This window comes from Emydura macquarii, unplaced genomic scaffold, assembly GCF_026122565.2.
Source record: "Emydura macquarii macquarii isolate MOO-44397 ecotype Brisbane River unplaced genomic scaffold, CSIRO-AGI_Emac_v2 contig_2676, whole genome shotgun sequence".
Lineage (NCBI taxonomy): Eukaryota > Metazoa > Chordata > Testudines > Chelidae > Emydura > Emydura macquarii.
The window spans coordinates 22,437,276-22,462,890 of NW_027132813.1; the positions used below are offsets into that span (position 1 = coordinate 22,437,276).

Below are 25,615 nucleotides of genomic sequence, written 5' to 3' on the forward strand. Positions count from 1 at the left end.
GTCTCCTTGCCCAGCCAGTCTCTCCCTACCCCAACTCCTAGTCCCAATTTCCCTTTCTGCCCCTCTGGAATCCTTATCCCCTTCAACTTGTCTCCCCTTACTGACTCCCTGGTCTGGCTTTTGTCCCCATTGCATTTGAATCAGGCAGCTTTCTCCTCCATCCTGTCTGGGTACAGCTGGGGAGAGGGAGGGTCTGCCTGCTTTAAGTTCAGGTGCCCTCCCTTTTCCCACAGCTGTAATTGCAGGGAAAGTGCAGCTGAGCTCCAGGCTGGAGCATGCTCAGTGTGAATAGAAACTTTACTAAAATTGTCAAAGTCTCTGCTGAGCATGTGTGAACTGCAGTTTTTCAAAGGTTATAACTTGGCCAGATGTGTGCAGATTTTCATAGGGAAACAAAAGACACGCTCCTTACACACAACCCCATTCTTTAATGCTGACCAATTTTAAGACTGCTACAAAGCATGGGAGCAACAGAGCTTTTCAAAGAAAACTTCATGAGAATTTTTAACATGGGCAAAACAATGTAATTTTCTTTAGCTTCTCTTTCAGAAACAGCTGAACCGTTGAACAGCTGAAATTCGCCCCCTTTTCCTCTCTCCACCCCCCAAAAAATAGTTCCACCTGAGGCATACACCCAGCATGGGAGATTTCAGTCTAAATGACTAAAGTTTGGCAAAGATTTAAGCAACTAAAAGAGGATCTTATAATGGGAGGTGTTGGGCAACTTTAATACACACTGCTACTAGACCGAACTATAATATAATATACACACACAAACATATTATAAGGGTTTAAACTGAGTAAATGCTATAAGGTTGTTTGCCCTAATATGTGAGGGTCAAATGTGATTTTTGTTCAGCACAATCCAACTTCAGAGGGATTTGCTGAGGTGTCTTTTCCCTACCTACTAAGTTAAGCAGTCATAGTAGTTACCTCAGGCAGCCTGGAATGAACTAGATCTTTCACGTTAAGGAGAGCCATGATAAGACTTGAGATTGAGTCATTATGCAAAGGCTTGGAAATATGCTAGTCCTGAAAAAATTGACTTTAAGTTCATTAGAAAATTAAATGTACTTTTAATAGATAAAATGAGTGGAAAAAACATTTTAAAATGAAATATTTACAATCTCCTTCCTCCCCACTCAACCCCAACAGAGATTCATCCTGCAATGAAACCTAATGTTATCAGATCAATGCCAAGCCTTCAGAGCCCCACTGCAAAACGAATGCTTGCAACCCCTAATCATTCATCCCGAAGTATTTTGGGGAAAAGAAACTACAGCCACCACAATGGACTCGAGGGTATGTAAAATTGGGATTTAAAAAAAAAAATGTATGAATATTTTTATGCGAATTAAGAAGTGTTGCTTCTGTAAACTGAGAACTGAAATTTTGGAAATTTAATTAAATATAAGATACACTAGCAGTATATTATATTAAGGAATGGATCACAAACTTCTAAATAAACCAACAGACTGCAAGCATAATAATTGTTCAAAGAATGCAACTTTGTGAATGTGGCTGCCACATGTTTAACACATTTCTCATAGTAATAGTTTTAAAACTTACTGGGAAAAATAGAATCTGTTCGTTCATAGCTTTGCTGTGATTATAGATCAGAGCTGTACATTGGTACCAATATTTTTGAAAGATATATTTAGCATGTTTGCATTGTCAGTTTTCAATGTCATCACTGGCAGCATGTAATACATTGGAACTGGCTGTGTTTTTAAGCTCTGTCTCAACAGATTACTCCAGTGTTCGTATAAGAGATCAGGAAAAGAATAAAAATAAGGGGGACAAGTGTAGCAATTGAGACTCTTCACATTGTTCTTGAAAAATATTTTTCAGTGAACTATAAATAAGTCAATAGAAAGACCTTGATTGAATGTTGCCATATTGTATTAATGTATGTGCATCTAGAATAGTTGATTACTCTTCCTCCTGGTTTACAAACACTTTTGTAATTATTGTATGTATATAACTTGTTTGAAATATTTGGCTCAAATTCTCTGAGTTGCATTTGGTGGGGAGGAGGGAAAAATACTTTTAGCCATCTTGTGGCCCAAGATTTAGGGGGTCTGAACCAGTCCAGTTCTTCTGTAAACTAGAACAGTTTATACCTTGTGGTCCTTTAAACCTGGTTTGCAGCTGCTTTGCTTCATGGTGTAGTGCAAAGCAATCAGAGCGGACATGAAAATTGTGCAAAAAGATTATAAAAGTTTGTGAATAATTATGAAGGTGACTCAAAACCATTTCAAAGTGTGTTTGTACTTGGAAAAGTGACTCTGTCATGGTATCTTTCTGCTGTTTGCATCATCACCATTAACAAAAAAGATTCTGCAACTGAAGCTCAGTGAGCTGTTCTATCTGATGTGCAAGTCAAAATGGAATCCAGCTCATTCTCCGTTAGCTAAACAGAGCCAACACAGCTAACAGAAGTGAAAAAATAATAAAGCATATTATATTCAGTAAAATATTCAGATCTGACTGAATACAAATGAAGAACAGATCAATGGAATGAAAAAACCATTTAGTCATTTTTCAGTGTAGAACCCCATTACATACTTTTGAACTAACATGGGTAAATCATCAAATACCATAAATTACTGGCTAGTTTATACAATGTAACTGGGAAACATTAAATTCTGCCTTCAATATAATGAAACCTCATTTTGGTTTATTTTAGCAAGGCAGAGAGGAGGTAATATGGAATTGGATTTATGGAATCACAAATGGAAAAAATATGAAAACATTTTATTTATTTATTGGCCGCAACCATGGCACATTGGAGGGGAGGAAAATTGCCTCTTCATAGAGATTGTAGATATTAGAAATGGGAAGAGATATTAGATCATTACGTTTCTCCTCCAGCCATCACAGAAGTAATTGAAGTATTTTATGGTCCTTTTGACAGGTTGTATTCTAATCTGGAGAGCCATTCCAACTCCTGTTAATCTGAGTAAATCCTGTCCTCCCAGCTGTGACTACATATAGTGTTTTCTCCACACATCCTGATAACCAGTATTAGTCTGAAAACAAGTTCTAGAGGGGGTTGTGTACCTATTTTGGCTTCCTGTGTGTTAATCATTTAAAAGCCCTTGAGGAATAGATATTATTAGAAGGATGGTACATGCTGTTCATATGCATAAACACTGAATTTCTCTCGGAATATGCACTAAAAAGGATTACACAATTTACCAAAGTCTTTCTTTGCTAAACATTAATTATATACATTATTATATTTGGACTCTAAGTGAACATGGTGCTGCATAACAGATTGATGGTACCAAAATGGTCCTTGCCTCAAAACAGTCCAAAACAGACAACCCAAGACAAGACAGAATTTACACATAGAGGAATGAGACCATTAGAGTTTGAATGCTTCATGGTGTTACAGGGCCGTCCGATCCGACCCGGTCGCTGCGGCCCTTCCTCGGGTCCAGACTCCGGGGAAGGCCCCAGCGCCTTCCTAAATGGGGGAAATAGCGTCTTCGGACGAGTTGTAGTCTGGCCCTCAGGGAGGGCAGACTGTCAAGCGGTCTATCGCCCCCAGCCCTTAGGCAGGGCGGGCGGGCGGGCAAGCGGTGGATCCGCTTTCTGGAGTGGTAGGGAGGAGGAGGAGGCGACTCTCCCGGGGTGGCTAGGGAAGGTGGGGGAGGGGAACGCAGGCCCACCTGTCTCCACTGCATCCCAGCCCAGGGCCCTAGTAGTGGCAAAGGCGTTGCCACTCAGTTGGCACGGCTCCCGCTGCAAAATGCCGACGGGGCTTGCCCCTGTCCCAGCCACTGACTATGGCTGTCCCTGGGCTGCTTCCTCCCCATATCCCCAGGTACCTGGTTCATCCGGGTCATCGGGGTCACTGAGGTGCTCGGTCCGGGGTAGGTCCACCAGTCCCTCCTTGTCCATGGGCGGCAATGCGGGGAGCTCCTCTTTGAGGGGAAGCTCCTCTAGGTCCTTGGGCATGGGGAATGGCTCGGCTTCTGGCAGCTCCTCCAGGTCCTGTCCCAGGTCAGGGGGCTCGGCGGCCAGCAGCTCCTCCAGGTCCCGTCCAGCCTCAGGGGGTATGTTCCACCCAGGTTGCTCCAGGGGCTCTGTCCAGTCCCAGGGCTCCGGTGGCTCAGTCCAGTCCCAGGGTTCGGGTACCTCGGCCCAGTCTCTCTGGCTGGGTTGCCTGGTCCAGCTCCTTGAAGGCTCCACCCAGTCTCCAGGTCGGGCCGGGGGTGGTCGGAGGCTCTGCTCTGGCCTAGGCCTCTGCCGGCAGGGCAGCACATCTGTCTCCAGCGGTACTCTCTCCCAGACTGAGGTCTGGGACCTGTCTCTTATACTGCCCCTTCCTGTAGGGGCCCCGCCCCGCTGTCGCTGATTGGGCTGGCCAGGCAGTCCTATCACTGCCCGGCCTTTTGGTTGCTGGGCAGACTGGCCTGCCGGCCGTATCACAGCCTGGCCTCTCTGTTGCCGGGCAGATTTGTCTGCTGGGCCTGCTTCGATCCAGTCAGGCCGCTGTGACCCTTCCTCGGTTCCAGACTCTGGGGAAGGCCACAGCGCCTTCCTACACATGGAATAGATATTTCCTTAGATTTTATTTGGAAGTTTGGCATAAATTAGCTGGGAGGCTGCTCTGGAAATATGGACCAGCATAATGAACATCTTCATGAGTTTTTCTCATTACAATGGCACTTTCTAAATCACAACATTTTATGTATGTTCCAGTGAAAATGCTCATCCTATTTTTAACACACTTACTAAGCACTGTCTTAAAAAATGGATGATGGATAAAATATTCTGGTTATTCATTTATCTGGAGCAATTATACATAAAAGAGAAGTATTTCAACCTTAAATCAGTGTGCAAATAGTCAAATGATGCCACTACACAGTAGGCAGATAACCTAAATGCTAAAATGCGCCATCCAGTGGGGCAGGATCATGATTGTGTATCTTAGTATAAGATCTTAATATAAGAGCATTATGCATTGCACTGCACAGGCCAAATACAGTCTGAGATAGGCAGTGATGGTCTTGTTGTAAGGCCATTGGATTGTCTCAAGAGACCTGGATTCTGAGCCAACCAAATATTCCTGTGTGACAGTGAGCATAGAATCATAGAATATTGGAGTTGGAAGGGACCTCAGAAGGTCATCTTGTCCATTCCCCTGCTCACAGCAGGACTAACCTCAGTTAAAGCATCCTGTGTGACAGGTCCCCATCTGTAAATTGAGTATAATGATACTGTCCTAAAATACAGGAATGCTTTGGCAATAAATTTGTTAAGATTTGTGAGGAACTCAACTATTGTGGTAATGGAGTCCATAAGAGGGACCTACATAAATAGACAGACTATTTCAAAATGTTTTGTTTCTTTTACTAAAAAAGTCTTAATATTTTCTTCAAAGTAAACTTACTCAGAAAAATAGATATCTGACAGCACCATCCATTCTGATTAATTTGTTTGACTGACAAAGCATCAACATGACTCATTGTGTTAACTGAGGGATAATACTTAATTGTTGAGGTTCACTTCAGCAACTGAGCAATACGGACTTTAGAGGAAAGATTATCATCTGCATTTTAAAATAACTCTTAAATTATAAATTCTGTCATTTCCTTGAAATTATTTTTTGATAGGGAGTACATAATTTCAAGGAGAACAGATATTTCTAGGTTACAGTGACCATCTGTACTCTGTAGAGTTCTGTTTAGATAGCTATCTTAATGCCTGTCCTGACATACCCTTTAATTAGATCTCTGCATTCTATTGCCCATGAAGTCTGTGGAATAGTTAAAGGGACATTTGGTGATATACAAAAGCTCCAAATGTAGTGACCATAGAATTACGGAAAAACAATTTCCACAAGGGCTTAGGGTATACAGAATATTTTTTTAAAGGTCAGCCTAAAAGTAATTTCCTAAACAATAGGGTGTAAAACGTCACAAATTGAGTACCCAGGATAACCTTCCTTTGTACCTTCTTTATAACAGTACAAGCTGTTCTGGCTCTTCTAACAGTTTGCAGTAGGGTTGCTTAAATGTTACTCACTTACTTAGGGGAGGAAGCAATGATGAGAAAAAGCATGATTTCTTCAGGTGGACTGTATCAGAAAAAGAGTTTTCAATGAAAAGACTCCTTAATGATATAGTTTATTATAGAGGAATTAGATAAATGGGGTTGTACCAAGTTAGGCAACTGGACAGGTTCTGGCCTCAATAACATGTTGCTGGCATGCTCAAAAGGACAAGGTACATAGAGCTGAATCAAGAGTATTGCTATTTGTTTCATATAGTAGGGATGTCATACCAGGGCTACTTTGGGTTGGATTTTCCTACCATAATATTATTATTTATTATTTATTTATTATTATGCGAGCATCTGGAGATGTGCTAGTGCCTTACAAGTATAGATTGAGATAAAACCCTGTCCAGGACAACTTACAATTTAAAATTTATACATAATCTTCTTGCAGTGTTCCAGATATTTCATATATCTTGCATTTGATGTATTTTCTGTTCCACTGTCTTTTATTCATTCCTGATTTGTAGATTTTAAGGCCAGAAAGGACCATTATTATCATCTAATCTGATTTCTTGCATAAAGCAGTCCATAAAATTTCACCCAGTAATTTCTGCATCAAGACCATATATTCTGTTAGAGCTATAGTATATCTTTCAGATAGACTTCATTTAAGACTTCAAGTGATGGTAAATTAATCACACCCCATTCCAATAGTTAATTACTCTCACCATTAAAATTTGCATTTTATTTCTGGTCTCAGTTTGTCTAGCTTCCAATCATTGAATCTCATTATGCATTCTTCTGCTTTATTAAAGAGCCCTCTACTATCAGAAACCTCTTCCCCTGTAGGAAGTTGTAGACCGTGATCAAGTCACCTCTTAATGTTCTCTTGGATAAATTAAATCGAGTTTCTTAAGTCTCTCAGTATAAGACATATTTTCCAGACTTCAAATATTGTAGTGGCACTTTTCTGAACCCTTTCCAATTTTTCACCATCCTTATTAAAGTGTGGACACCAGAACTGAACATAGTATCCAGTAATGGTCTCACTAATTCTGTATACAGAGCTAATACCACCTCTCTACTGCTGCTTGATATTCCCCTGGTGATACAGCCAGGGACTATGTTCTCCCACTTAGCAATAGCATCACATTGGTAGTTTGTGTTCAGCTGTTTATTTACCATTATCCCTAAATCATTTTCAATGTCATTGCATTCTGGGATATGATCCCCCATCTTGTCACTGAGACCTTATATTTGTTCCTAGATATGTGAATTGCATTTGGCTATGTTAAAATGCACATTGTTCAAACAAGCCCACCTTAACAAGACATCTGGATTTATCTGTATAACTGGCCTCTCATTGTTACTTACTTAGCTAGAACCATTATTGTTTACCAATCCACCAATTTTTGCAATAACTGCAAATTTTGCCAGCAATAATTTTATGTTTTCTTCCAAATCATTTATTAAGACATTGAAAAACATTGAGCCAAGAACAGTCCCCTGTGGGATCTCACTAGAAACATCCTCCCTGGATGACTATTCTTGATTTACAATTACTTTTTGAGATTCATAAGTTTATCAGTTTTTAATCCATTTCATATGGGATACATTGATTTTATATAGTGCTATTTTTTTAATGAGAATGTCATGTTGGATTAATGGAATAGAATAGTGTTTCCTAATCACTGTAAAATATGAATACATCCTCCTCCTTTTCAAATTCAGATCAGTAACAAGATGAATAATTAGAGAAGCTTGGGAAAGTGTGTCTGATTTTTGTGTAGTCACAATATTACACTACTTTAAATGAAAATATTATTTTTAATTTTACAATATATAATATACTAAATAATATCTTTGATTACAAAAGACTATTTATTTTTGTTAGTGTTTTACTAACTAACAGCAGCCAGGAAATATACTGCTGAGAGGTTGATATATTCTGTTTTTTAACATACACTTTAGTGAAACAAGCAAACAAAAATGGGCACAGGGGCATACACTGAAGTCTCATCTTTTAATATCCTGCCATTAATATTTGCCATTTTCTTCACATTAATATTATTGAAGCAAAGGGAAATGTCTGAATTGCCAGGTTTGCTTTTGCCATTGCTATTAGAAAACATAGAATCATAGAGTTGGAAGAGACATCAGGAGGTCATCTAGTCCAACCCCCTGCTCAAACCAGGACTAACCTCAGCTAAATAATCCCAGCGAGCGTTTTGTCAAGCCGCAGCTTAAAAACCTCTAAAGATGGAGATTCCACCACCTCCCTAGGTAACCCATTCCAGTGCTTCACCACCCTTCTAATGAAAAACTTTTTCCTAATGTCCAACCTAGACCTCCCCCACTGCAACTTGAGACTGTTGCTCCTTGTTCTGTCATCTGCCACCACTGAGAACAGCCTAGCTCCATCCTCCCTGGAACCCCCTTTCAGGTAGTTAAAGGCTGTTATCAAACCCCCCCTCATTCTTCTCTTCTGCAGACTAAACAAGCTTAGTTCCCTCAGCCTCTCTTCATAAGTCTTGTGCTCCAGCCCCATAATCATTTTGTTGCCCTCTGCTGTACTCTCTCCAACTTGTCCACATCCTTTTTGTAGTGGGGGGCCCAAAACTGGACACAATACTCCAAATGCAGCCTCACCAATGCCGAATAGAGGGGAATAATCCCTTCTGCGATCTGCTGGCAATGCTCCTACTAATGCAGCCCAATATGCTATTAGCCTTCTTGGCAACCAGGGCACACTGCTGACTCATATCCAGCTTCTTATCCACTGTTACCCTCAGGTCCTTTTCTGCAGAACTGCTGCCTAGCTCATCGGTCCCCAGTTTGTAGTTGTGCATGGGATTCTTCCGTCCAAAGTGCAGGACTCTGCACTTCTCCTTGTTGTATCTCATCAGATTTCTTTTGGCCCAATCCTCCAATTTGTGTAGGTCCTTCTGTATCCTATCCCTACCTTCCAGGGTATCTACCACTCCCCCCAGCTTAGTGTCATCTGCAAACTTGCTGAGGGTGCAGTCTACCCCATCCTCTAGATCATTAATGAAGATGTTGAACAAAACCGGCCCCAGGACCAACCCCTGGGGCACTCCGCTTGTGACCGGCTGCCAGCTAGACATGGATCCATTGATCACTACTCGTTGAGCCCTATGCTCTAGCCAGTTCTCTATCCATTTTATAGTCCATTTATCCAACCCATACTTTTAACTTGCTGATAAGAATTCTGTGAGAGACCGTATCAAAAGCTTTGCTGAAGTCAAGGTATATCACGTCCTCCGCTTTCCCCACATCCCACAGAGCCAGTCACCTCTACATAGAAAGCAATCAGGTTGGTCAGGCATGACTTTCCCTTGGTGAATCCACGTTGACTGTTCCTGATCACCTTCCTCTCTTCCAAGTGCTTTAAAATGGATTAAACATGTTTAAAGGAAGCCAAAAACATATGTTTACTCAAGATATGGAACAATTTATGGCTCTTAAGTAAACACCACTTAAGCTTGTGTAAATACATATTTATGTCTGATGTGTTTAAGGCACTGCTTTTTACATGGGTAAGCCCACGTGCTGTATTTGGGTAGTTCATATAATTTTGCTAATAATGGATATAGTGGCTCAAAGTGTATGGTGTAAATATGAAATTAGGCTCATTTTTTTAAAGGCTACATTGGAATTATAGGACCATCATCCCTCCCACCACTTAATATCTAATCCCTTTACCTCTTTTGGTTTGGGATGGAAGGGTAGTGAGGGAAAAGTTGTTGGTACTTAATATAAATTTTTAAGAAACCTTAATGCTTATAGAAGGTGCTTGCCTGAATTCCTCAAGAATTCAGACCCTTTATTTGGTTGAGTCTGTAATATTGGCAGATATAATAAAAGCTTCTCTTTATTGCCTGGCCGTTGTGCTTCAACCCTTTCTAGAGGGGCTGTCTATGGGGGTGAAAAGATAGATCAATCCTTGGTCAATCAATTTTTGGTCTCTCTGCTGAGACTGCTATGAAGGGAACCAATTAGTGTCATTTGGGGGCATGGTTTGTGATGAGGATACTTGCTCAGTAGGAACTGGACTGAGGCCATCAAATCCATTGTGCATGGGCCACTAACAGCTGAGATAACGTTATATTTATCATGCATCTGATCCAGATGTGAGCCATTAATCTAAGCTCTGCATCCTGTATAAAATGTAACTACATAGGCAGAAATGGCAATGTTGTAATGTTGAAAATTAAGGATGAAAACAGTTACTTTAAATGCTGCACTAGGATGATAGTAATTCAAGAAGAAAAATACCTGTTAGATCACTGAATCTATCTCCTTGCAAGTGAAGGATATTGTAGTCAGATAGCAGATATATGTTTCTTTTCTGTACAAAATATTACTTCTATGGCTTTCTGGATAGGCTTTAAAAGGTTTTGTTTTGCTCTGTATTTTTTTCATTTTTTTATTATTTTCATGGATGATAGTGGATCTTTCCACAAAACAGAGAAGAACTGAGTCGGTGTGGGGCACAGTTCTCATAAAGCTTTTCATGCTGTTTGTCTTCTCAGCTGCCCTAATAATCTGCAGCTCATCTCTCATACAGGAAGCAGCAGATTAATTTTTAAAAAGCAAAGCAGAGCAGTCAAGCTCACCTGTGCCCTTGCAGAAATGACCAATGGAATGGGGGAATTCAGAAGATTAGTTATTCTGATAAATGCACTGTTTTCCCATGGGAGACTAATCTCCTGAAGGCAACCGTCCTAATTTCAGGTCCCCAACTACAACTGATACTTTCAAGTGGAAAATGCTGGGAACCAGTTGCCTGGAAGAACGGAAAGAAAACACAGTGAGCAGGAATCCAAATTTTAGGTTGAGAACTTGGAACTTTGAGAAAGAATGTTCCAAAGACAGAACTATATTCTTCCATAGATTTCTGTGTTTCTAAAGCCAATTCTCAGCCTTTTGAACAATACTACCACAGTGATTTCAAAGGAGAAATGATTTAGAGTGCACATGGCTTAAATTTATTTTAAATAACACTGCACATTTGATATGAAACACATAAGGCTTTAAGCGGGCTTTATATTGTTGCATGCATTTACCATTTCTTTGTGGCAAGTCTGTTAATTTTTCTGGATGAATATATTGACTCCCCATATCCTGACCAAATATGTTTCTGATTTATGTAATGCATTCTCCAGGATTACTTACTTATATTGCAAACTTCACTGTATATAATTACAAGGAAGTTTAAACTTTTCACCTTTTTAGAGAAAACATTCAACTTCATGTGCATAATCTTCATTCACCCTAATTCTTCATTCTGTACATACTCATTGGATGCCAGAAAACTCTGTCATAATATTTTCTGGAAAGATGACACACCTTTTGGAGTTTTCCTCTAGCACGCATACTGCTGCTTTTATCTGCTCTGGGAGATGCAATTGTTTTCACATCTTCTGTTGCTACTGCTGCAAAAGCCCAAGACAACTTAGATTATTTAAAACATTCCTTGGTAGCTAAGAAGAGCAGCCCTGCCCAAAAAATAGAATTCTCTTGGCAGAAAGTCCCAAGTGCTGCAATATGCTTTGCTGATCCTGTTCAATGAAATGGGAAAGATGCCAAGAAGATTCAGGTGTGTAACAAGACGCTGAACACTGTTCTCTCTTGTGGTTACTATAAAAAAGACTCACTACGTATTTTGAATCTAACAATATTTCTTTCCATGCTGCAGGGTTCCAAATCACTTTTAGCAATTCCTTCACCCACCAACTTCTTAACAATGAGCCACAGCAACAGTTCAGGTTCCTGTAGCCTGTGAAAGTTCCCCATGGTAGTGATGGTTTAGTGATTACCGCTAATTATTTGTATGATTTTTTAAAACTAAGATCTTTTGCGTTAATATGTTCCCCATCTACGGGCAGGAACTTCTCCATTTTGACATGGAGCCAGAGTGTCCCTGGGACAACTAACACACCAAGAAAATCACTCTGTACCTGATGGAATTTGCATCGTTATCTTGGCTTATGGGTAGAGAGAGAGAGTAGCAATGCCAATTTTCCAAACCACAACAGAACTTAACCACCAATCCTGACCCTAATTCTCTCTCCCTTTTCCAGAACGTTCATGCTGTATTTCAGACTGAGATGTCCTCTTTCCTTCCTCCATATCAAGAGTTGTCTCAGCTCCTGGAGGAACAAATATTGAGGTGTACAGCTGAGAATAAGGACTATACTAAGCTGTTTCCTGCTGCATTTGACTAGGACCCCAAGTACAGCCAGGTGGGGAGGTGACATGAGCAGTTGACAAAGCAAGAAAAGGACAAACCTCCAAACAATCTATCTCCAGTTTCTGATGACAGTCTAATCTCTTTCTCTCTCTCCATATCATTGACTATTCAGAAGTAAGACTCATCTGGGGTATAAGTGGGGGAAAAACAGTCCTTTCATTGCTCCCACTCTTTCTGTTGGAAGCCTGCAACTCTGTATGTCAAGCACAGGAAAATGTAAGAAGTATCTCTAACTGTGGTGAAGCACTGTGAGATTGGAGACTTTTTGTTCAAGTCTTTCTTGCTCCATGGTGAAACAATAAAGTTGCATGTATCTGCTTCATCCTGACTTGTCGGATATATAATCATATGTGAAAATATGTATACAGGAAAGGTTTTTCACAGTACGGATTGAATTTCTTGTTTAGAAATGTACTAGTGTATTCTATTTGTGGTGTAATCTATCTCTGTCCTTTTTGTTTGCAGAAATTTCTCCGATTATCAGAATCTCAGTTTTGTTTCTCAATAGGGATTTCAGACATTCTCCTGAGATGGCATTATCTCATGTAGAAAGTACATCAGGAGTGACTATGTAAAATTCCATTACTTTATTAATTTGAAGCTTAATTTGCTAGCGTGTGTGTTGCTGTTGATATGAAGGAATTTTATTGGCTTTGTACATAACTTAGTGTTGTTCTCCTTTAGTTATTACAAACATCTTTTTTTCCCTGTTAATGGGGCACATTTGATATGTAAATTATTAAGACTCAATAAACAAGGAACCCCACAATACCATTTTTGTCATCAATTTCACTGTAGAACCACACGGTAAATCTGCCTGTGATTAACTTTAACTTTTGCACCAATCTTCCTCGAAAAGTGTGAAACAGAACTTGTATGTCACATGCTCTTTGGCTGGTTTCTCCCCTTTAAAACCTGGTTTTGACCACACTCATTCCATCTTCCTTACTTCTGCTGCATATCTAGCTAAAGTGCCAGAATGCTTGTGGATATATTTATTTTGTTACATGTGCACATCTCCCATTGATGTTAATAGAGATGGATGTGCATGGAGAGCAGAAAACAGATCTCTTGGAATGAGAATATCATTGTGTAACTTCAATAATTTGCTTTGCTTCACCGTTAAAAAAAGTTACACAACAATTGGAGCTATATATGCCCTTAGTCTAGGCAAAACTGAGTCCTTAAATTATGCTGTTTAAGTTTTACATACAGTTTTTTTTTTTACTTTTCCTACTCCTTCATTGAGGGACAAATGCCATCGGTTACTTCAGGTCTGCAGCAGCAACATCTTGATTTACAAGCAATTCCCTCTGTAATGGTTGCCTGTGGTTATCAGGTTCAACAAAATCAGCACCTACTTCCCAGTGTGTTAAGCACATTATCTTTGTTATCCACTTTGCCTTAAGTTCCAGCAGCTGACAAAGCAAAATTTCAAGTTACTTTCACATTTCGGTCAGCACATATTGGAAAAACAGTTGAGTATATCAAGTGTGGGTGTAAAACTTCCAATACTTTTCCTAACAAACATCTGAGTTGCTTAAAGGGTGGACTTCCCAGATCACTTCACATTATGGTAGGCTCTATACAAACACAAATGACTATTCCTGCCCCAAAGCGCTTACAGTCTAAAAGGTTTTAAAATTTGCTACTATATGAGCTGGAATTTGGCATAGTAACAGTATATTTTAGTGCATTCCCAGTGTCCCAGTTTAAAAGGAATAGCTTAAATATCAGTAGAAAAAAGGAAAATACCCTGAAGCTTTGAGTGCAGCATTTAGCCTATGCTCACTTATTTTCATTGCCATAAGGGAGGACACCTGACATCACAGTTCAGTGACCAAATTAGCTACTCAAGAGACAAAGCTACTCAAAAGACCCCAGCGTGTCATCTTTGACATCTTTTCTAGAACCGAGCTGCCTCGTGGAAAATCTTGGCAACATTCTACCTAGGGACAATTCTATTACATCTCATATTTTTCAGTATTTGTCTTGAGACATTTTTCTTACTACATCACTGTTGAACGTGATCTTCTCCCCACAGAGTTAATTTACACTGTTTGCTGATTCCCATTCTCCACCCCTATTCCTCCTGATGTTACGAGTAGCATTACTACTTCAGGTGGAAAATAATCAGCAAGAACCAAGATTCTGTTTTCATGTTTCACTCCTAGTAATAAAGACCAAAAGAACGTAAAGGATATAAAGGTAAAATGCTTTTCCAAATTTCCCCATTAGGCATTAGCTGCTCTTAATTATAGAATTTTAGAGTGGAAAATTTACAATAATCCTTATTATCAGCTAAAATTGAACACCTGCAATGTTCATAAATTCAAGCTAGTTAATAGAAGGACCTTGGTTGTTTGCATTGAAATTTGCAGTCAGATTTTCTCTGTGTCTAATCATTGATAACAATTGTTATTTATGTACTCGCAGACTTTACAGGGGTATTTTGATTACCAGAAGAATTTTGTCTTCTCTGACTGTTGTGCGTAAAAAATGCTACCAATGCAGAGTATATTCTCAGGAGATAAATTAAGCAGTAAATTTGTTTCCTAGGTATTAGAAGCATTAAAAGTAAATTTGTTTCCTAGGTATTAGAAGCATGAGGACAAGCGGCTAGATCTTGCAAGCTCTTAGCCATGTGAGTTGCTCTAAGTAGACATGGATCATGCTCAAGCATTGTTCTAGCACATTACTTTAATTTTGGAATATAATGGTGGGGGCGATCTCTTTCTGTTTTAGAAAAAAAGAATAATCACTTTCATAAAGCCAATCCGTTTTTCAGATATTTTATTTTATCTTTTGGAATGGGAGCTATTCCTATGCATTCTGACATTCTCCATTAATAATGTTAATTCACCTGCCAAGTGAGATAAATACTTAACTATGTGCTTTCCTGTGGCTTTCATTAGAAAAATAGGTGTTTGGACTGGTAAAATATTCCCCGCTTTATGAATTAAAGGCAGGACTTGAATTGCAATATTGAGTTAGTGGTATGGTGCTAGATACTAGAGTAGATACTAGAATATTGTGCTGTGGTTTGTTGAACCGCTGTGCCATCCATTTACAGGCAAAAATACTGCTACACCAAGACAGAATTAGGAAACTGGCAGATGAGCACATCTCACACTCAGTTAGAAACTTGGAATTCTATTTTTGTAATGCATGGATGTGCCATGAAATGCAAATATGTGATGTGTAAGTATTCTTTTATGGTGCAATTGTGACTCAGTCATGGTGAACAATGGAAGGGTTTTTTAGATGTAACATAGTGGTGACATGTTACAGCAAAAATGTGGTTTACATTTTAATATTATTATTACTTCTACTATTACTATTCTACTATTACTTCTACTATGCATCTGACAAAGTGGATTGCAGCCCACGAAAGCTTATGCCTGCAGAAATTTGTTAGTCTTTAAGGTGCTACAGGACTCTCGTTTTTATTGAGAGAACGAATCTTAATAAAAATAAAATTGTATTATGTCACAATGATCTGTTTTATAACTGGTGAAATAATTTTTCAAATCAGTATAAAGTAATAAACTCTACAACCAATTTAATTTCTATAGCAAATTGCAGATAACGAGAACCTCATTCCTGGAATAGCTGCTTTCCACTGGTATCGCTTTCAGGAAATAAAGTTCCAGGACATGTAACCTCAGTTGTTAGACAGTAGAATTAGTAGCATATTACTCATGGGTTATCATCTGTTCTGGATTCCAGTTTGGGAGTTCTTGGTTGCAGTGCTTTCCTGGGTGATTATGTTGTCAACTGGGTTGGATTATTTCTTCTAAACTATATTTCCTATTAATTATCTCGTAACTAATTCATTATTTGCTGAAAATCACACTAACTTCCAAAAAAAAAATCAGGCTGTGCAACTTAGGAGTACAATTAACTGAATGAAATATTCCATGGGAAAATGCTGTGATTCCACATTTTGTTTGTGCATTTTGGAGTTTTGCTAGTCCAGTTATAGGCGTCGTCATATTTATGGGATTTGCAGTCTGCCCCTTACAAAGTCAAATTTATTCCTGTTAATATGGTTGTAAAATTGGTGTAATATTTTAAAAGTAACACTAAAGAGCACTCGCTGTTCTGCTCTACAGACTCACAAGATGTATTATTACTATTCCAGGAATTGAAATGTTCATACAGCTCATGTCGTGAGAGAGAATGGGTTTGCCTACACTTACAGTGCTGCAGTGGCACAGCTGCACTGGTGCAGCTACACCACTGTAGCATTTAAGATGCTACCTACGCCAACATAAGAGCTTCTCCCAGTGGCAAAAGTACTCCACCTCCCCAAGAGGCGGTAGCTATGCTGACAGGAGAAGCCCACCCACGATATAGTGCTGTCTACACTGGCGTTTAGGTTGATATAACTACAGTGCTCTGGGTGTGCCGTATGAAGACCAACATAAGTTCCTAGTGTAGACCAAGGATAAGAATGAAACAGTAAATGAAATAGTTTTTTATTCTCTTTGGCTTCATTTCTTATGAAATCTTTTATATTATCAGTTGAAGGGTCCTATGTAGAATCACACTCTAGGGCTGTGCTTCATGGTTATTTACTAAGATTGAACGTCTCTGCTCCAGGAAATGCCAGACTTGTTTTTAGCATGCTGATATTAGTGGAGCATTTGGCTCTCTCAGATTTTATCTAGATGTTAATAAGATCACCAGTTTTTTTGTGGTGAGTCTAAGGTATCATTTTCTAAACGATTTCCCAGAGTAAATGTTTTAGAAGAAAATGATATGTGCATGTGTTTTTTTTCTTGTGTCCATTTTTCAGAATTATGTTAATTTAGGAAAGGACCAGGAAATGGCTAAGGAGATACACATTTTGCCCCAGTTGTTTTGAGAATTGTAAAGAAAATGTGGGTAATTTGCTTGGAGGCAATACATTTATGGAAATAATGTAAAATTTGAAATTATTCTTTATCTAACCCCATTCCTCATGAGAAGTATTTTTCCCTATTTAGCATTGGATGGTTTTATATTTATTATTATGTAGCCCTTGTTATGTATGTATATTGGGCCAGATATTTGATTTATCACTGTATTTTCAAACAGTTTATCCTAAAGGAGCAGGACTTCAGTGTACAATTTCTTTGTCAGCTTTGTGGGATCAAAGCTATGCATCTCTAAGAAGAATAAGAATATGTCAGGAAATTGTGCAGCTCCCATTTATGCCTCAACTATTCCAAGATAATAAAACAACTTTATTTATATATTGTTGGCTGTACTGAAGTTGCATCTGCAGCAAGTTCTTTTGCTTGTCTGCCAGGAATGAAGTGTGCAATTCTGGTATCAGGGATTAGTTTATGTGCATGCACATCTAGTTGTAAATCACAGACCAAATGGGGACAGAGATTCATCTTGAGGGTTCTTTTTCTTTTTTTTGTGCTTTAAAAGATTGGGATTTTTTAGTAGCAATTGCTGTCATTTTTTCAATTCCCATTCTGAAAAGCTGCTGAGTTAGTTTTCAGGCAAGGTTGAGATGATTTTAAAATTTCCAAAATCTCAGCATTTCCAACATTTCAAGCCCATTCAACCCAGTCAAACGTTCTTTCAGAATCATGAAATAAACTTAAAACAGTTTGTTTAGCTGTAGGTCGGTTAAGCTGTAAGATATACACATTAAGAGGGTTCTTATCTGCAGAAATAAGGATCACAGATGAACCCATCCAATCTCTGTGAATAATTTTTATTATCAGTTTTTACAGCCTGGTGATGATAATCCTTGACAGTGTTTTTTACTTTTGTTTTTTAAAAAGAAAAAAAGATGAAAAGAGGCAATTTCATCTTCAGGTTTGCTCTGGTTGTGAATTTGAGGCTGTAATTGCTCTTTACATAAAATGTGGTAAAACCCCTTGCTTGTGGGCCTATCTACACACACTAGTTAAAAGTGAAGAAATAGCTTTCATACCACGTTATAAACATTAATAGAGAAATCACCTGATCTGGGAACTGTATTAGGCCCTTGCCTGGCATTGAGAACCAAGTGGGTGGACCACTGCACCTGTGCAAAGCACAGTTGCAGGTAAGGGACTCTGCATAGGCTAAGAGGTTCACTGATGCAGTTCTCAGTACAGCATTAAGGCTTTGCCATTTAATTTCTCAAAAACTCCCAAACTTCTGTGGATGGAACTGGAAATTCTAATCTATTTTATTAACCTCCAAAGATTTGTTAAGATTTATAGCTTTCAGATAAACTCTATTCTTCTCAAGTTCCCCAGATTTGCAGGTTAAAGGTTTGTATTGATCACATGTAAGATGTTTGTCTTTTTGAATGCTGCCTGATTGTTTTTTCATTTAAGTGACAGCTCTTTGTCTTTATTGTCTAGCTTAATTGTCATCCTTATTTCCTTTGGTGAAAATCTTGCTTTTAGCTAAATTGATGAGAGAGTAGGTGACTTCATGCATTTATTTCAGACAAAGTCCTGCCAGAGAGGATTTTTTTTTCTGGAGATCATCTGTTTCCCCAAATTCTAAAATCCCAGTATTTTGGAATGGGAGGCAAAGTACATTCTGTTTTGCAATATTTTTTTCCTTAATAAACAGCCTTTGCTGCATCCCAGAAGCTATTAGATACTTCTACACCATCCTTGTCTGTTGAATAATTCTGTCCTTTGCTTTTTATTTTATCTATGTACTTTAATTCTGGTTATGTTTCAGTATCTCTAGCAAGCAAAACACAAAGAAACAAACAAGCGGAGAACACAAGAGAGAAATAAGATGAGACAGAAAAAAACAGGCACACAGTACATGGCGCAAACATGGGAAATGTTACTAGGAATTTTTAATATCTGTTCAAAAATAACTAGACAAATCTTTTTTCATTTCAGTCAATGTTATTAATGAGTTATTATATATTAACTACCTATGTTGAACAGCAATGCAGCAGGACCAGTGCAGTAATATTGCCATCTTCAGAAGATCAGAAATCATGAGATTGGCCCAAGAAATAATGAATTTTAAAAAAAGAATCAAATAATGTTTTTGGTTTGTCTTTTGACTTTTCAGGTCCCCTGTATTCCTCTGTCAATGAGTGTGTGATAATTTCAGGTTAAAAGTTAACCTTCAATGCACACCTCTCCCTGGCTGCTCAGATGGAAATTTCACTTACCCAGTATTGCCAACCCCAAATGTTCAAAAATCATAAGGGGGTGGCTTCAAAATCATGAGATTTGATGTTCTTTTTATTTGTCTTCTGCTTTTTGAGCCTATATGTTGTACTGGAATCACATTCTGAAGCTTTCTCCACAGGCGCGAGGGCTAGAAACTTACTTTTTCTTTAAGAATGAAGGCTGAAATTATCACATATCCACTTGACTCCAGGAGCTGTGACTTTAAGGAAAACAATAATTATCATGAGAATCATGACAAAATCATGGAGTTGGCAACACTGCAGCAGTGTTGCCTACTCTCGCAAATTAATCACATGTCATAGGATTCTGGTGCCTGAAAGAGAGAGCTCACAATGATGTGAAAAGCTCTTCTGATCCCACAGTAGTCAGGCCTAGGCAGAACTGTGTGTGAGAGCTATGGGGCTAAGGACACAGATGTAGCCTGCCTTCATGGATAGCCGTATAGCAGAGAGAGGGTCATGGGGCCGCTCGAAGCAGGTGACGGGGGTGCCTGTCAGTGTGGCTGCTGGAACCCAGGCAGAGGAGAAGTCCCAGGGCGGTATGAAGTATGAGACAGAAGTGTGGGGAATTGGTGGTGCTGGATCCCAGGTAGAGAAGTCCCATGTGTTGTTGCTAGGTCAAAACAATAATAGGAAATGGATTCCAGGTCCTGTATCTTAGAGATCAGGAGAGCCCCTGGCTGCTCAGGGGACTCCCCTTACCCACCAGAACCACTGCTACCAGGCTTTGGGAGGTGCCATCCAATCCCTCCATCTCCTATGGAGGGGTCCCTGTGTTCTGCCTTCAGCCTCCCTCCTGCCCTCTGCCTCAAGGCCACCTTGCTGGCTTCAGCCCCATTGGCAATAAAAGGAGATGGTGTCCCTTGTGACCCAGGGAAAATGTGTGGGTTGGCAGCCTTTCATCAGACAGACAAAGAAACATCGAAACTTGCTAGTCATGATAAAATCACATGAGATGGCAATACTACCATTGCATTATGGGTATTTTAAAAGTTTATATGTGACAATATATAATATCTAACAGAATAAAAATATGTTTTAACTAGGTGCTCTGCCCCTTTACAGGTAGCAAGTCTGGGGCTAGCCAGCCCTGTTCTGAATGGGAGTCCAGGTTGGAGCCTGGTAGTTTGCAAAGGCTCATATGATTACCTGATGAGCATCTGATTTCTGTGAAGGCTGGAGGTAGCTCAATTGGGGTAGAGAGCTGCTGGGATTAGTGAGGCTCTGGAAGGAAGTCTCTGGGTCAAGTAGGGAGAGCTACAGGAAGCAGGTTTGCTGCTACGGCAGAGCCTGGAGGAGGTGTCTCTCAGGCAAGTGGCTGCTATTGTGGGAACCTGTGAGGAACTGATACGCCCCTGCAGAAGACTCTGGGTTGGGGGGGAAGGACAATTCATATGATGAGTTTGTGTTTCTTGGAAGAACATACAGCTTATGACCCAAGAAAAAGAGCCAGATTTAGGGCATGGCTAGGGTGGCCACTCACGCATTCCCAGAATATCAGACATTCTGGTACTTCCAAGAATGGCATGGGCCCACCCCTGCCAGCGTGCTCCTGCCCCTGCCAGCACATCCTTGCGTGCCCAGCCCATAGTAGGTCACGCTGTCTCCAAGATGCCATTTTGAAGAGTGCACCACTTCACTGCTACTGGCATGCCATGTGTGTGAGGTCATGCTGGCAGGTGGCAGAGCAGCATGCTCTTCAAAAAGGTATTCCAACACCAGAAAAAACCAGGACTGCCTGGCTTAAAACTGGATGAATGGCCTTCCTAAGCATGCCGCTGATTCTTCCCTGCGCTGGAGAGACAGGCCAGTTGTGTCCACGTGTATTCTCTATTGCTGGTGTTTTACATTCTACAAACATCAATCCTTCCTAAATTAGACATCCCCCTGCTCAGACGCTCAGTTGTTTGTCAGATTGAGTGGATGGATCTGATTTATCTCAGGCCGTAGATAGAAGAGTACTGAAATACCCAGTGAGGCATGTAAAACCCTACTCTCTAAATAAAAGGCAGCTACTTTCCTGTCACTAATATCTGAGTGTTATTTAATAAAATGCAGTATAATTCATCTTTATCTGTTAACTGTGTATGAACTAACAGAGAGACAAGGTGGATGAGGTTATATCTTTTATTGGATCAACTTCTGTTGATGAGAGAGACAAGCTTTTGAGCTACACAGAACTCTTCTTAAAGTACCTTTCCAAGATATTAGCTCACCCAGTTTGTCTCTCTAATATCCTGAGACCATCATGACAACAACACTGCATATGAACTAACAGTTTTGCTGAGTTGATTATCCATTCTACCTCTCTTTCCATTTCTAAGAGGGATGAGAAAGTCCTTGTTGTTTAGCTCCAGGTGTTCTGTTTCAGTTAAAGCAAGTTTCATTAAAAAATGAAGTAATAGCACCTGACTTGTTTTTTTCAGCTAATTTAGTATTTCTTACATTGTATTACATTCTTGAACTTTCTAATATGTAGAGAAATTGCATTCATTTGTTCCATGACCTTGTAAATATAAAGCAGCTTTGCCACAAAAGTAGTTCAAATGGATATCTGTTGGAACCTCTCTGTCCTACCCAGTTACATCTGAGAAGCCAAAACAATAAATCTAATCCATGAAATAACAGACAATAATCATAATGAATAAATATAATTAGAGCGTACAGCTGTGTTCTCACCTTTCTAATGTGTTACTATCTTGTTGGATGACGGGGTAGAATATATTCTATCAGAACCAGGTATCAAAAGACAGATTTATGGAGTTTTCCATCTTTAGATTACCAATTAGAATCTAGCCTGGATGAATTGTGACCAAAAATGTTGTTTCTATATTGTATTGTTTTTTGGAGACTATACAAAAAGAATAGATGGTTTTCTGGTCCAGTGAGTAGTAGGTAAGTGTCCACATCACAAAACCATCATGTTCTGGAAGTGATTGACAGCCTTGTTGGCCAAATCAGCAAAGAAGCCAAGCGTAAAATTATCGTAAGTGACTTTCAGTCACTAAGCAGCCTATTCCAAAACTGATTTAGGTTCCTAAATCCCTTTTGAGAATGGGACATAAATGACTCTGACGCTTTTGGGACATAAATTACTCCGGTGCTTTTCAAAATTGTACCATAAGTCTTTTAAAGAGGTGACTTCCAAACTTCTGCGATGGTTCATCCACCTCATGGTTGAGGCATGTCTGCAGAATGCTGCGTTGAAGCTTGTACTGCTGCTCTCTGTGCTGTCCCTTATTGTTAGTCTGATCTAAATCAAACAGTTTTCTTCTCCTGGGATATCAAGCCAGTAGCTTTCTGAAGTAAATAAATATTTAAAAAGATTAAGAAGATTGAACCATATTGATTCCTTAAGTATAACTGAAATTTGGAGACAAATAAGAGGGATTAATAGAAAAAGGGTGGTAGCCATAAAATGATAGATTATAAAGGTTTTTATTTAGTAAAACAGTGATTTTATGTTAAAAAAAAAAATTAGCAACATGTAAGGGCTGCCACATTACTCAGTTATTTCTTTTACATGGTGAAACTAATACATAGTACTAACAATAAGCAAGATATAGTGCTTTTTCTCTTCATACTGAAATTGAATTCTTAATAGCACTACTTATTTAGTTGACTTACCGGTAATTTTCTGCAATTTGAGATATTGCATTAAGATTTAACAGGTACAAACAAAAACAGATCAGTACTAGCGCAGGGTGAAGTTTTTCGGTCAAATAGTGAGTTTGCAGAAAAATGCAGTTTTTGGCTAAATAAAAAAGTGAAAATACATTTGATCTTTTCAAATTTAAGTAAACAAAAACCTGGAATATTTTTACCCGAAACTAATTACTTTCCCTTTTGTTTGTTTCATGTCAGAGAACACCCTCCTCCCCCATTCAGTTCCTGTTTGAAACTAAGCAATTTTTTTTCTTTGGATTTTTTCAGTTTGGCCATTGCACCAAAATGTCAGTTACTCCCTCTGAGTTAATCAGAACATCACAAATTTCTGTACAATTCTGAAACTGTCTATGAGAGAGTCGGTCTACCCCATTGCACTGCCTGGTTGTCCAGACCTTAACTTGCCCTTTGATTTTCCAAGGCAACTTTCCCCCACCACCACCCGCACACACAACCATTCATCTCCTTGGGGCCTGGTTTATTACAACAGAAAATGTTCCATTTCTGCTCAGCAAGTGTTTGTATCTAAACCATCCCTCTAGCCCTCCGTGCTTCATCTTCTCTGTCCTGGGTCACAGGATCTAGGAGGTGTTGGGGTTCCTGCCACTGCAATTTTGCTCTTCTTTGGATTTGATGGCAGCCGTGCCTCCCACTGTGTGTGAGCAGCCTCTTTTATAGCAGGCGCTGCTTCTGGGCTGCCATCAAGTGAGCTCTATTGGTTACAAACAGCTGCAGCCATACCCAGAGAAGAAATTAACCCTTTCCCTGTCAGTCCAGGGATGGGTCCATGCATCCCATTACACTGCGCGTACTAAAGTCAATAGTAAAACTCGACTTATATCTAGTCCATCTTATTAGGCTTTCCAAACAGTATTTTACTGCTATGAGCCAGATTGTGACATCCTTACTCCCCTGCACAAGCTCCTCATTTGTGGGAGAAGAAGATGCACTTCAAAGCCATTACGCCACCTCCTGCACAGATAGGCAGAGAGTAGGCAAGCTAGGGAAGGGGAATGCATGTAACCTGGTTGCCACCTGTCCATCACAGCTGCACTGTGGATGTATGCTTCACAAAACAGACCGTCCATGTCTCTCTCCAGTCATTTCCAGCCTTGGGAGCCAAAAATCATACCATCATCAGAGCACAAAGGTTGAAGCAGCAGTAAAAAAGCAAAATGACATTCGGGGTTTTCAGTGTTGCCAATTCAGTCATGGTTTTAGTCTTCTGCTCTTTGGTATCTTTCTTAAAGTCCCAGCTAGTGGAGTACACTGATTAGATGGCAATCTAAGCTTTTTAAACTGAGTGGCTAGCCCTCATGGTTATGGAGAAAATCTTGAAAACGTGACCTGAGTGTATCCTGATGGCTCAGAAACCAGAGGGCAAATCTCGTGATTTTTAAGCCAATCTCATGATTTTGGGGGAACTGACTTGTGATATTTTAATGTTTGGAGTCGACAGTACTGGAACATGTTTGGTACTGTTTTGTACAGTACGTTCCATTATTATTATTCTTTGTTGGTACATTTGGCATTTTAGTGAGTTCATAATGACAGTTTAAAAAGAACCAATTGACCTGTTAGCATAACAACTGACAAGCTGCTAGTGCAGTGCCAAAAGGTGACACTTTAAGACCTCATGAAATACCATGCCATGGCATAAATAGTTTTTATTATTGAAGCTGGACTTCTCAAAGCAGATCAAGGGGATTGGATATCTAAATCCCTTTGAAATTCAGTGAAATTTAGGCAGCTATGATCCTTAGACACTTCTGAAAATGGCTAGCCAGCCTGGATTCTTTTAACCTACTACAGCATATATACAATCTAAGGTCTCCTAGGCCTTGCATAAAAACCAGCTGTCAAAATGGACTGTCGTCTCTACATTTCAAAGCAAAAATGAAAGTGAAATGTCAACTCGTTATTCCATTTTACTTATGAAAAGTCTATCTATAGACTTCTTAACTCTTTAGAGCTCTATTACTACTCTTCTTGTGGCTGCTGTAAGAGACATTTGGCCTAAAATAACCGTTGTAATTTCATAGGCTCTGTAGTTGTCTTTGTCTTTGTAACAAGAGCAAAAGTTAACTTTAAACCACCTCATACCTAGGGATGGGCTTTCCCCTCCCCCCATTTTATTTATCATTTCATAAAAATGATGGGCTAGATGGTGTCCTAGTTTCATGCAGCTGTGCAGGGCAGTAGTTAGGAGTAAGATCTGCCTCCCCTGACCTAGGCCACATAAGAGCTTCCTACAATCACAGTCACCATTAAGGGAGTGCTAGGGATGCACCTGAGATGCTTCCCCTGGAAGAAGCTGGCCAGGGAAGGGAGACGGTAGTATCATTGTTCCACCGTCTGTAAAGGTCAGCAAGCAGAGCTGGGAGTATGTTAGACTCTGAAAATTGGTGCCCCAAATTAATCCCTGTCTTTTCACATCCTCCAACTGGCATGTCCAGGCAATCCTGGGAATGTCTTCAGTGTAACCCAATGGGCAGTGTGGCTTC

General features: G+C 39.6%; 1 protein-coding gene across 1 annotated transcript in view; it reads left to right on the forward strand.

The window, feature by feature from the left end:
* Positions 1 to 25,615, forward strand: part of MTA3 (metastasis associated 1 family member 3) — a 208,757-nt gene that overhangs the window by 152,436 nt on the left and 30,706 nt on the right. The window contains exon 16 of the mRNA XM_067565049.1: positions 1,156 to 1,302. Within this exon, the coding sequence (XP_067421150.1) occupies positions 1,156 to 1,302 (147 nt within the window). The remainder of the gene's footprint in view (positions 1 to 1,155; positions 1,303 to 25,615) is intronic.